At 46.2% G+C, this 12,961-nt stretch overlaps 1 protein-coding gene across 2 annotated transcripts in view; it reads right to left on the bottom strand.

The window, feature by feature from the left end:
* The window catches only part of usp43a (ubiquitin specific peptidase 43a), a 109,174-nt gene that overhangs the window by 83,642 nt on the left and 12,571 nt on the right, over positions 1-12,961 (bottom strand). For both annotated transcript variants that reach the window (XM_036545619.1, XM_036545627.1), the window contains exon 2: positions 12,172-12,318. In XM_036545619.1, the coding sequence (XP_036401512.1) occupies positions 12,172-12,318 (147 nt within the window). The remainder of the gene's footprint in view (positions 1-12,171; positions 12,319-12,961) is intronic.

Here is a 12,961-nt window from a genome sequence, read left to right as displayed (position 1 = left end):
GCAGGCTGCGGATGAGGCCGGAGCCCTTGGCTGATGCTGGTCTGACAGACAGCCGAGATCCTCCTTCAACAGGCAAAACAGACAGTACTGTAACTGAAGGCGAGGGAGAGGACACCCACGCGCACACACCCACACACACAGGCACCCACACACACACCAAACAACCAAGCCAGTCCAGGCACTTATCCATCAAAGCTGTTTTTCCAGCTCAGCCACTTCAGACAACAGGAAGCCTGTGGGTTTTTACAGGCCAGGCAACACTGTAGGTGGGAGGTGGATACACACAGGAGAACAATGGAAGACCCAAGCTCACGCATTGCATCAGACCACGTCACTGTCCCCCTTTTTAAACCAAACAAAAGGGACACTGCCGTGCTTTATCATGCATCAGAGCCCAGCAAGGGACTGGGTTATTGGACTGGTCGTGTGCTCATGCACCTACATTCTTGAAACACAATATGTTAGATTGAGAAGACAAAGGGAGGGAATTATGTGAGAGCAGGCACAATGTAAGGTGAAACCACCAAGTTCTAAAGGCCTTTCATCAAGAGGGCTCCTTCCCTTTCGACTGCTATATGACTGCTGTGTATGAGCTCAGTCTAACTTGTGTACTGATTCACCTCTACATATATCTTATGATCCTCAGGCTTTGAGAAGGGATGGAACATGGGGAAAAGGGCCCAAGAGCTCAGACGTTCCATTTTAATATCATTCCATGTGATAATTGCTTTATGAAACAACCCTCCCATGTACCTCAAGTTTGGATTCTTGTCTCTGCTGGGGTCTGCACTCCCTCTTGGGTGACCTCAGGTGTCTAGAACAGTTTAAGAAAACACCCATCACCCTGGCAAAAGCGCACCAAAGACTAAGGGTGATGTCAGGAAGGATAGATGTGTGCGGGGATTACCCATCCATGAAAAACACAACCTTACCTTACCACCTGTCCCCAGACAATTCTGAAAAATATACATTCTCAAATCGAAATGCACATAAGACGTATCCGCTCTCAGTCTCCCTGGTGACTTTGAAGGGAAGAAATATGAAGTCTGACACCTGTTCCCTGCTCACAACTGATCGTGGACACACTAAAGAGGGCAGAATAAGAAAGATCTGGAAATACAAAATCTTAGCTCCTCTGACACAGACAGATAATATACTGAGAATATACTGAATATACAGTATACTGATAATATAAAGAAATATACTGAAATAAAAATTTTCACTGATTGGTCTTAATCAGCATGTCTGTACAGAGACTCAAGGCAGAACAAATTTTACCAAATGCTCTTCAAGAATGTCCTACTGTGTCAATGAATATTAGCTATATATTTTTTTACAATTTACACTGTATAGTTAGTAGCACATCACAAAGTAGCATGTGATATTTCAGTTTATGTAATATAATAAAGTGTGAGGTGAAATTACACATTATAAAGTCAAAGGAGTTATTCAGCTGTGAGGAAATCTACTGATGGGAGTGAACTGTGAATTAAAACCATCTGTTAAATATCTCCTTTCAAACAGTCCTCTCCTTTCAAACAATCCAATTAAAAACATTCAAGTTTTTGTCTTTTTTTAAAAAAAGACAGAGAAAAGTTTAGATGCTCCTCAATATTTAAAGCCTCCCTGAGCTATTTAGGGACACTTTGAAATATTTACGGATTTAATCAAATGTTTCCCCTAAAAAAGTGCTAAATATTTCAGGCGGCACTGAAATCCATTAGAGAGCCTTTAAATGGCAGCGCGGGAGCATGCGGTGTGCCTGTATGTGATGCCGGGGTGCTGCCGCCGAGGTCTGACGGGATGCACAGGCCCTGGACGTTTGTTTCTCGGGTAATGACAGAGCTAACAAAAGAAGCCAAAGACCCCCATGCTGTTTTAGAAGAGGTAACGTGCCCTTGCAAATGAATGTACCCGGATTCCGGATTCCTCAAACAGTGCAATCCTGTGATATGGCGCAGGTTCTAAAATATTCATGATTCAGGTCTTTCAAAAAAGGGAGGGGGGTGGAGGGGGGAGGCGGGTGCGTTTCGCCATCTCAGCCGATCGATCCGTGTCTAATGTTCCCGCGATTCATGGAGCAGGTTCTCTCTGGCTTTGCGGCTTCCTCATGGTCCCCCAGGGACATTCCTCCATGCAGTTCCTGTGTGCAAATATTTCAGGACCTCCTGCTCCACTGTGACCAGCCTTTCCCAGGCCGGAACTCTCCAGCTGCTGGGGGAAAACCAGGAGCCCTGCTGGGCAGACTCCGAGCTGGAGCCTGGACAGCAACCTGTCTCCAGCGCGGCTCTGTGAAGTGTCACCACGGCAGAGGGCAGGGATCAGGAGCGCACACTCATTCTGTCCGATTGTTTCTGGCACCCTTCCTAGCGCTGGACCCGTCTCCTCTGTAGCCCAGGCCCGGACTGAGTGCAGGCCTGCGCTGTGACCGGGCTTGGCTCTGTCGTGGAGAAATTCTGGGCATCGAGAGCTGCCTGACGACCCCTGACTCTTTTGGAACGAGCGACCGGGATCAGCTCAAATCTCCTGAATCCTTTTTTCCCGCCAAGACGTTTTTTTGGTCTCCCTCGATTGGCTGTCACAACAGCGTCACAGGATTTACGTCCAATCTGTCTGGTCGGCGGGGCCAGCGGATCAGGGCTGCTTCGTGCCACACAAACGGCCCTCAGAGATTCCTCACCCCGTGCTTCTCTGTGCCTGTTACCCCACCACTCTTTGATTCATAAGCCTAGACCTCCACATCTCCTGATAATACCTTAGCCTACCACACCCTCCAGTCTGCCCCTCTGGTACACTGTACCGCAGTATATACCCACAGTCTGTCTCCACTTCCACGCCACAACACTGAAATACTAGTTTATGCCCACAGCCTGCCGCAGGCCTCCCCCTCTCTGGCAATGTCTAACAAGAACCGCTTTCTTCTCTTCACTGACAAAGGCATACATTCATCAGGCGGCGGGAGAGCTAGCTACACACACCGTTTCTGTTTTCAAAATGTATGTAAATGTTACAGTATCAGAAGGAAGTGCAAGAACTGGAGCGTCTGGACAGCCCGCCAGCCCCGCCACGTTTGCATCAGCCAGACAAATAAGGAGCTGTAAACGTAAATAGTGGTGAGACAATGAGGCAGGTGGACAGGCTCTGCGAGGCATTCGCGTCGCTGCCCTGCGCTGCACATGCGGGGACTCCGGGTTAAAGGCAGGTATGTGCGCATGTGCAAATGACGCGGTCCAGTCCTTTGACTGCGTCTGGTCCAGAGTCCTGCACAAATGTCCAGAGTGAAGGTCGGGGACAGACTGGCTGGCAATTTGCAAAGCAAAGCCTCGCATCAGACTTGCAAAATACGGGAAAAATGGTTACATTTTTAAGCACACAAGAGCATTGACATATTCTGTAAGTTACTAGGTGCTGATAAGCAGTCCAGAAGAGGAGGTGAAATGAAGGCAATTATCCAAGAAAAAGCAGATGATTTACACAGCTCTAAAAGGGCAGTATCAATGACAGTGTTTCTTACAATGTGCTGTACAAATCACTATAATCAGACCTCTCTTTGCCCTTAAAAACAGACAGAGATGACTCAAAAAAGGGACAGTATTGCGAATCAGTCTACTCAAACATTTATTTCCCAATACCTTGTAAATAGACTCACGTTGGGAGGGAGGCTTTAAGGAGACACTTAAACGGATCAGCTTGAATAATGCATGAAGTAGACTTTGAAAAAAAAGAGATCCATGTTAAGAAATATTTCATAAAGCAGAGATTTGAAAGTTTCTTTGCTGTGTAAATCCTATTAGGAGGTACGAGCTCCAGGATTATTCCTGCGGTCCCAGGCTCTCTGTTATCAAGCCACATGTTTTCACACTGATAAAAATAAAAAGTACAACAATACGCAGGACAGAACGGTCCCTTCCCCAGCTCCAGAGTGGCTGGCCAAACAGAGATGTGCCTCAATAGTGGCTCTCGCTCCGAATCGAGATCACGAACAAGAGCCCCTTTCTTCACCCCCCTCTGTCATTTTATTTTACACAACATTTTCTTCTTCCTTTCTTTCAGTCAATAAAAAGAAAGAGAAGTCAACCCACAAATTTTCCTTTCTCCTCCTCTCGGTCCAAACGCCCCGCCACGCGGAATTTGAAACATCCAAGAAATGTCACCGGGGTTCTAATCGGATTGTGGCGAGTGTTCAGGGGTCTGGCAAGGGCAGGTCTTTGATGTAACCTGCGAGTGCCTTTCGGCGGAGCGGAAGCAAAGCGCTTGTAACTACAGCCCAGCTCTAGGCACGCCAGCCCGCTGCTCTCCGCCTGAGACTCAGACAGCTTTACTGACCCCAGACCTGTAAGGCTTATGGCAGGTGAGAACACTGAGGGAGGTCTGTGGGGAAAGGAGGGAGACAAAGAAAGAAGGAAAGGAAGAATGACCCCCCCCCCCCCCCACTCTCTCTGCAGCATCATTGGTTTTCAGTCCCTTTTCTATTTGTTATCAAACCCAGCACTCTAGTAGCACTTAAATAAGCCCCACTTACCACGCCAATCATAATATACCTCATAATTAGTCCATCTACATTTCCGCACATCCCGTCACACAGAATGCAGTGTGGAAGATCAGAGTTCAGCACCTTCAGTGAAACCGAAGAACTTCAGTGAGTCAATAATGACAGACTGAAGGTCCTTATCAGATCCCATCACGGAAACCTATCAGTCAGAGGGAATCTCTTTTTTTTTTTGTTAAAAAAAGAAAAAGCATACATATATGAATACACTTTTTACCACCAATCATTTACAGATTAGCACTTCACAGATTAGGGTATCAAAGGCAGAATTCCTGTTGCTGTCAGCAAAGGACCTGCATCAGCATCTAAAGACTGAATTACCAAGTCTAAGCAGTTTACTCTGAGGGCTTTTTTCCCCCTCAACACTCTGGGTGAAAAGGCCAGCCATTATCAGTGTTTAAAATGGAATAATGCATACATAATACAAGCCCAGCTGCGTTCCTGCACCCAGACTTCCCGTTGTCTGCAAGTGGAGGGGAGATTCTTAGAGTCCAGCTGGATCCATTCAGGAATGACAGCATTCACCAGCCAAAAATAACAGCATGAGGTGGGACAGAAATTATTCATGCAAGGAACCCTTCAACATAATGAGATCTTCTAAGTGAAACATAAAGACTCACCCTTAACATTCACGAACAGAACTTCGCCGAGAATATAGGAGCTTGAGTTTTCTCACATCACACCCAATCGCTCTGAGCCGTAAACTATGTGTGTAAGGAAACATTTTAAGACACTTTCCCCACAATGCCAGTAATTGCTGATGACGGGTCTTCTCAGATCACACTTACATTCAGCATTTCACCCCCCCCCGCTAAAAACTCCATTTTCCTCCATTTTATTTTCCGTGGACAAACACAATCCAGGGGGACCACACACTCATTTACATTCCCGCTGTAAAGGTCAGGACACTAGAATATCGCAGGAGATGCTCTTAAGAGCCTTCCGTTCTGGCAAACAGAAAGCTGAACGATCCACTTTGGTCCACTTCAAATTTGAAGGCTGAATGTAAAAGTGTACTAGCCAACAGTGGGTAGCGTTCTGCACTCCTCTGACATCATGCCAGAGCCCTCGGGGAGGAATTCTGGATTGAGAATACAAGATTCATGCGTAGTGCTGTGCACGATCTTCAACCCTGCTCAAAAGGACAGATCCTGCAGGAACAGCTGCTAGCTACTCGCAGCCATTAGTTACAGATTGCACTCTAGTCAAGGATCTCTAGCTGTACTTTGACCGTGCATGTTAATGATTCAGATTTACTGAGGCAAATGAAACCATCAGCTGCGTTGAAATATTAAACATTGCAAAACTATCTAGCTAACTAAACGCGCCACATGAACATACAGTCAGTAGTAATCTATATTAAGTGCGCCGATACAAATTTATGAAACGTAACGCAAGAAGCGCATAGACTGGCATCCTTGTCTGCCATGAATGATACAAACATGCTCATTTGTCCTGACAAACTAGCAGCCCATTGAAATTGCACTTGTTTGCTTGATGTATGACAGCCATTACATGAAATGGGAATGCAGTGATGAACTGTAAACTCTGATGGCAATCTGGACACTGGACATTTCCTTCTTTTCTCATTCCCTCAACACCAACAGCATCACGGCTAATAAAAGGATACATAAATGACAGGGTAACCAAGTAATGGCGAAAGCTGCAGTGCACTGTCTCTGCTCAACATTCAGTAACAGGTACTTGCACTTATGTATAATAATAAAAAAATAAATAGATAACATTTTAATAGCACCTTTCAAGGTCCTCAAAGTACTTTACAAACAATAGACAATTTAACATATACAGCTGAGGTAAAAAAAAAATTAAATCAAACAGACACACATTAAATACTGAGCAAAAGATACATTTCTAACACCATATTACTGACTGAGATGTTTATGCAAATTTGTCACTAGCATCACTGTTGTCAGCGATACTATACTAATACTGCACACTGTGTGTAACACTGTATTACATATGTCACATTCTTAAATAGGCTTTGGCAGCACTACATATGGTGAAGCCACTGTCAGCAAAGCACCATTTGAATTTGAGTGTGGACCTGAGTGGGTGCGGGTGTTCACTCCAGCCCCTATCAGCTCCGGTCCACAGGTACTACACGGCAGAGTGAATCAGAGGCAAAACGTGTGAGAGTGGCATGCCTTCCTATAGCACAGCTATAGCACATGCAGTGCCTGCCTCTGAGGGAAACAACCAGCCAGCTGGTATCTGCTGTATGGCTGATGGTCTGACCTCACATGGCCTCGCGGCTGCAGCGAACCCACTGGTCTCAAGCCACACGCGTGCTGTAGCGCTGGGAGGAACCAGCTACACGGCTAAAGAGTGCTGCACCTCACGTTAATGCTAACCTGAAGCACCCGTTCATCTGGCCTTTAGCGTGGCGTCGGCATCAGCGCAGTCACTTAGCGTAGCATCCGCTTGGTTCACTCTGAGCCTGGAGCTCAGAGGTCACCTCCCAATGGGCATGCTCTGGTACTGTGCATTCATTATTTACGCTGTTACTGTGATCTCGCCGCACTGCGAGGAGCACCAACAGTAAAGCGGAACACACACTGATCTCCGACTTTCAAGAGCCGCCTCTTTAAGGTCATGCTCAGTATTCACTGCCACACGCAGGTGATAGAAAGTACAGCCTGAAGCCTCAGCATGCAAATTATGAAATGTTCCTGCAGTAAATCTGCCATAATTGTTGCTTTACAAAATGATGGTTCACATTTCGGCGTGGCAGAGACATGCTTTTGTCCTGAGAAGGCAGGAATCACAAGTTCATTTGCTGGGGGAGGGGGGGGGGGGGGGCTGGGGGGCACCAAAATTTCCTCACTTGGGGGGCTTTCAGTAGCAGTTGACATACATAAAACATTATGTTGTGTCTACATTCCTTCATGTAATCCCCAGTAATATTTAAAGACCAGTGTTTCTTCTTTCAGAGTCTAAATTACAGACTTTTCACCACTGATCTACTTTGATGATGTTGTGCCTTTTGATGGATGCACAAATACATGCTTTTAAATGGTGTCTGAGAAACGTGTTTTTGTAACAGAAATTGGCCCTTCATGTTTTGACCAAAAAAATCTGTGCTCTTTGATATCCCCTATCCCATTTGTGGGGGTCGTAATTGAGTTGAGGGGGAAGCTATCAATTCACCGGCAGGTGCCACAGACAGTATTGCTTTGATGAAGAATGGTATTGTCTGTGAAAGGAGTTTGAGAGAGGCCAGTCTCCTCAGGTTTCTGACAGATCAGCAAGCGTCATGGTGTCCTATCCCTGCAGATCTAGTTACAGGAGCATCTCCCTGTCCTTTCTCTCTCTCTGCCCTCACATTCATACTATCTGTCTTCCCATTGGCTGGTTTGGGAGAGATGATGACCTAAGCAAAGTCCCCCGCTTGATCGCTCTGTTTGTGCCTCCTTCTCAGCGGCACACTCAGGTGTAGGTGGCGATACCATGTCAGGTCAGGGCCACTCAAGGTGAACTTTCGGCTCCCGAGGGGCCCAGTCAGTGAAGTGGTTGTCTTAAGTGCAGGCGGAGTCCCACAGTCTGGGCTCAAAACCAGCTGTGTCATCTGCTGTCAATGACCAAAAAGTGGCAGAACAAATTGCTCTTTCCATTGGGGGGCAGCGGTGGGTAGGTCATCCAGGGTTTCCAGGATGCAATTCGTCAGACACCTGCGGGTTGGTTGGATGACGTCAGTGTAGTAACACCTATCCTATAACTGGCACCCACTTCGCTGCAGTGCACTGCATGACTTGTAGTGCAAAAAATGTACTTTTGAGCTGTGTGAGTGTATCGGAGGATTGCATTCGTCTCGCCTCGGCATCCTGCATGAGTGCAGAGATTGTTGTAGTGACATGAGCCTAAAGTACAATTTTGAAACAGGGTTGCATTAAAAGGGAAATACACAGAAAAAAACAACATGAACTTTCTTTCACGGGGTGTGTCTGTTCTTGAACCCATTCCAGCCACGTCGCATGTCAGTTGCCCCTCACTTTGGTGTCAATGATGCAAGCCAGAGCATTGCTTACAGACATAGGTTTGTTTTGTGTGCATGCATCACAGGGCTTTGTACTGCCATGCCTGAGAAAGCCCAGGGCTGTGAACTCCTCCTCTTCCCGAAGCAAGTAACTTCTACTGCCCATTTTTCTTGGTGAAATGATTCTCTAGATAACAATAAAACAGGAAGCAAAGCCCTTTCTTTGCTGCATTGTTTATTTATGGAAAGCATGTAGAGACTAAAACATCTTGATTTGTCTTTCCCCTGGGTCACAAGAAAAAGTCTGCTTGGCAGTATCATATCAGAAAGTAAAGCCAAGAGTGACCGGTGCATTGAGGTTCACCTCAAGCCATGTTGAGATATATCTGAATCCAGCCTGGTGTAAATCTCAGCCATAGTAAGCCATAATAAGCTATAACAACAATCATTCTTTGCCGTTAGACGAAGCCAGAGCATTTCATGTAAACAATTAAAAGCTTCATCAAATGGCACTTTGAACTGACAGAGGAAGCATCATCGTGGCTGCCATTGTCAATCAATGGATTGGCAATTCGTCAAACACTAGGAATCATTGACTTTAATATTTCTTAATGAGTTGGAAGCAGAGTGTACAGAGTGTACGCTGCCTATGCATATATGCCCTATAATCTCAATGTAAACCTCATAATGAAATTCATCACCTTAGACAATAAAGCTGGGAAAAGAGGTGGTATTTCATTTCCTCTTCAAGTGTCCCAATGCGTGTGATATTATTATTCATGTCATTTGCTCAGGGTGATGAATGTAGCATAGTCTTGTGTAACACATAATACACATTATCAATCGGATGTTTCTTATGGAATACCGGTTAAGCTTGTGAACCTTGCTCAACATAATAACTGCAGTGTCCCATCCCGGCTTCAAACTGGTAACATCTGGGCAGCAACCCAGGTTCCCAAACCATTGCTAATACTGCCATGCTGTATATGGCAGACATAGTCTACAGCAGTGGCTCTCTCTTTCATCCAGTGACCATGATTCACCTTGAGCTCTGAATGCTACAGGAGAACCGAGGCATGACTGAAACAATTCCATCAAATCAATTTAATCGCACAAAAAAAAAAAAAAAACAAGGCTAACACCCGAAATAAAACTTACAATGCAATGCAAGACATTTCTCCACCCAAAGCGGCTGCCACAGAGCGGCTTTAAGTTACATGACTCACTAAAGCTAATGAGGCTGAGAGATTTAGAGCTATTTACGTGTCATAAAGGCTTTCCTTATTAGCATAGCCAACAAGAAGGTTATTATAAGCATCAGGAAATGCTTTTAATAAGCAGTTTAATTTTCTAATAATAAGGACAGTGACACACAGAGTTCAAAGTCGCAACCCACCAGTTATGAAGCACAGTGTCTCCCTGTCTTGCCCGGAGATATGAGATAAAACAGCTAGCAGATGTCAGGCGTTTATCTTTGTGTTGATAGACTCAGGGTTTGACGTGGTTAGCGTCAGCGGGTATCTCCACATACTGATACTGATGTATTTCATTTGTGCCTTGTTTCCTCTAACACAGCTGCTGAACACACCCATTGCCCTGCTGTTCGCACGGCTGTGAGCTGTATTGTTATAACTCACTGCCCCTGACTGGTTTCCTCACGGTTAGCATAAGACTGGTACGACCAAGAGAATTTCACACATGCCTTGCTCAGCGACCTCTCACATGGCTTCCTAGAACATAGCCATGTGAGGTGTCCCATTCGAAAAAATGCACAAAAGGTCCATGATTCCACAAGTAAATCCATATAAATGAATGTGCCAAAGGGAGTAGAACAAGTGTGGTGAGTTAAGCAAGTCTCTCTGAAGACGGTCTATTGAGAACATCAGCCCCATCACTATTGGCCCTTTGTTCCATCATGATTGGCCAAGACCCAATGTCCTCCACCACCGTCCAAACACCAAGGCTGATTCTGTGACTGGTGGACTTGTGACAAGCACTTACTGGGTCACAGGCCCAGAGGGGCCTTGTGAAGCCTGACAAGGCTGAGGTCAGAGGCAAGGCCTCCGTTCTATTCAGGCATTGTGGGCAAACAGAATACAGGGGAGCGCCACTTATTAAGCAAACGGTGACTCCTCATTAACTCTGCATTGTAAACAGTCTTGACACAGTCTGGTACATTGAAGCACATAACCCTGGTAGAAAGACATTAGAAAGTGTCTGGAATAGGGATGTGCGGTTGTACCACTCATAGAAACTGGCTTCTTTTCATGTCTTTTGAAAACCATTTCTTCACAAGGAGGCTAGGTGTGCTCAGGGACAAGGTATTAGGCCTAAATCCATGCAATAAACATTGTGTAACGTTTTGTAGCAATTGCAATCCAAGGTCGGAGACAGCAACGGTTTGTCTTGCGTGCAACTTTGTGACACAGAATGGAAACACAATACGAGCTTGACGCAAGACACAAGATTCAGCGGCAACGCGAGGCAGACAATAGAATTAAACGACACGGCGAAAACGCCCGGCGCACGACAGCTCCCTCATCTGCTACTTAAATGGGGTGTAATTGATTTCACTTCCTAATGCTGGCACGCTAGTCACAGAGAGCTGCCTGAGAAAGGCGGTGCTTCTCTCTGCAGGGTCTATCACGACTGAAAAGCCCCCCCTCTATGATAATACAGAATAAAAGGCATGATGCATGCATGTGCTCATGCGTACCGTTACAGCATGGGGCCCCAGACGAGATGACTCAAGCTCCTGCAACACTTATACCTGGGGAATACTTCACCCAGCTCAATTGTTCTCTTCTGGCTCCCGTTTAATCCAAATTCTATTTCTTCTTTTTTTTTTTTTCCACAAAATGAAAAGTGTGAAACTATGTTCTTCTCAATGCTTCTGCTTCTGAGCATTACTGGTTTGGTCATCATTGGGCAATGCTCCACAGGTTCTGCACCCTTAAAAAGCCGAAGCACAGCTGAAGGATCCGGCCATCTCTTCGACAACCCATACAGAGCGCTGTCTACTGTCTATGAGTCTGAACGCACAGACAGTAGACACCAACACGGCCCCAGTAATCACACGGCATTACATTACAGTATATGTTTGCCTTGCAGATGCCTGTGTGCAGGGTGCCGTAAATTAGGCTTAGATTCCTATATTTCATCCGTTTATGCAGCAGGATTGAAACTGAAGCTTCCGGGCTGAGCACCTTCCATAAGGGCACCACGGTAGTGCCCCACCAGGGAATTGAACCCACAACCTTTCCGGTTACAAGCCCAGCTCCCTACCCACAAACCATGGAGCCAGCCGCTCTCCAAATGCCGTGCGTTTGTGCCACTTGCCAGGAATGCTGGCAGAATGTGCGTGCCCACCCCACACACAGCTCCACACACTGGGTGAGAGGAGGGCTGGCACGTCATGCCTGGCAATAACGATCACTTTTCATACAGCTGTGGGTGACTGCTGCACATCTGCGCGCATTATCTGCACGATGGACGACTGACTCAACGCTCCTGAACGCTTTCCATTTCTCTGACGATGGCGGAGTCGGGCAGCTGACAGCAGAGGCAGCGCTGTCAGTGTGCCCAGGCGCCCGGGAATCTTTTCAGGTACGCCAACTGCACCGCCTACCTTTCCGGCAGCTTTGGTCTTGCTATGGTTGTTGCTGGGGGCGGAGTTGACGTCCTCGTGCACTCGGTCCAGAAGCCAAAGCAGGAACTCCAGGGCGTCGTGCTGCGAATTCCCTCGGAACTGGGAGCCATACTTGGAAACAATACTCTGAGGAGAGAGGCAACAGAAAGGATGAACAGTCAATGCCAACCCATCGTGTGCTACCAGTCAAAGGAGTCTGCAATGACAGTCTTCAATTGACCTAACGAGTCCAAACACGTTGTGCAGCGGCTTCTTACGAAGTTGGCAGACACACAAAAACCACGAAACCATTAAAGGAAGGCTTACTTGGCAACAATGCTTTAGTTAATAAGTCAGACTTATCCCACATAATTCCTGCTTAAGATATTCACAGAGAAGAATTTGGAATGTGTAGCTTATGTGCAATAAAGCAGAGTGAGCACATTCGCTTAGTGACTTGCCTGCCTGTGACAGTATGAAAAAATGAGCGCAATCTGAACTATATGGAATAAACGGAAATGAGGACACCTGTAGCCAGCAGAGAATCCAAAAGGAAAGCAGACAGCAGGCGTATGTTCATTACACTCCACACACTCACAATGTCCAACAAATCAGAGGTTTACAGCAAATATTGCTGTCAATGTACTTCACACTTGTCTCAGCTTCTTGTGTCATCTTCCTTTGTCTCAGCTCTGAGGAAGGGTTATTTGAAGGTAATCAAAGCAGCAAACATTCCAACCCGCCCCCCCAAAATACAGAAACTGATACAGACTGACCAGGAGGACTCTCA

This window comes from Megalops cyprinoides, chromosome 1 (assembly GCF_013368585.1).
Source record: "Megalops cyprinoides isolate fMegCyp1 chromosome 1, fMegCyp1.pri, whole genome shotgun sequence".
In the NCBI taxonomy this organism is placed as follows: domain Eukaryota; kingdom Metazoa; phylum Chordata; class Actinopteri; order Elopiformes; family Megalopidae; genus Megalops; species Megalops cyprinoides.
Note: the sequence above shows the minus strand (reverse complement) of the source record. Positions and strands in the feature narration are given on the sequence as shown.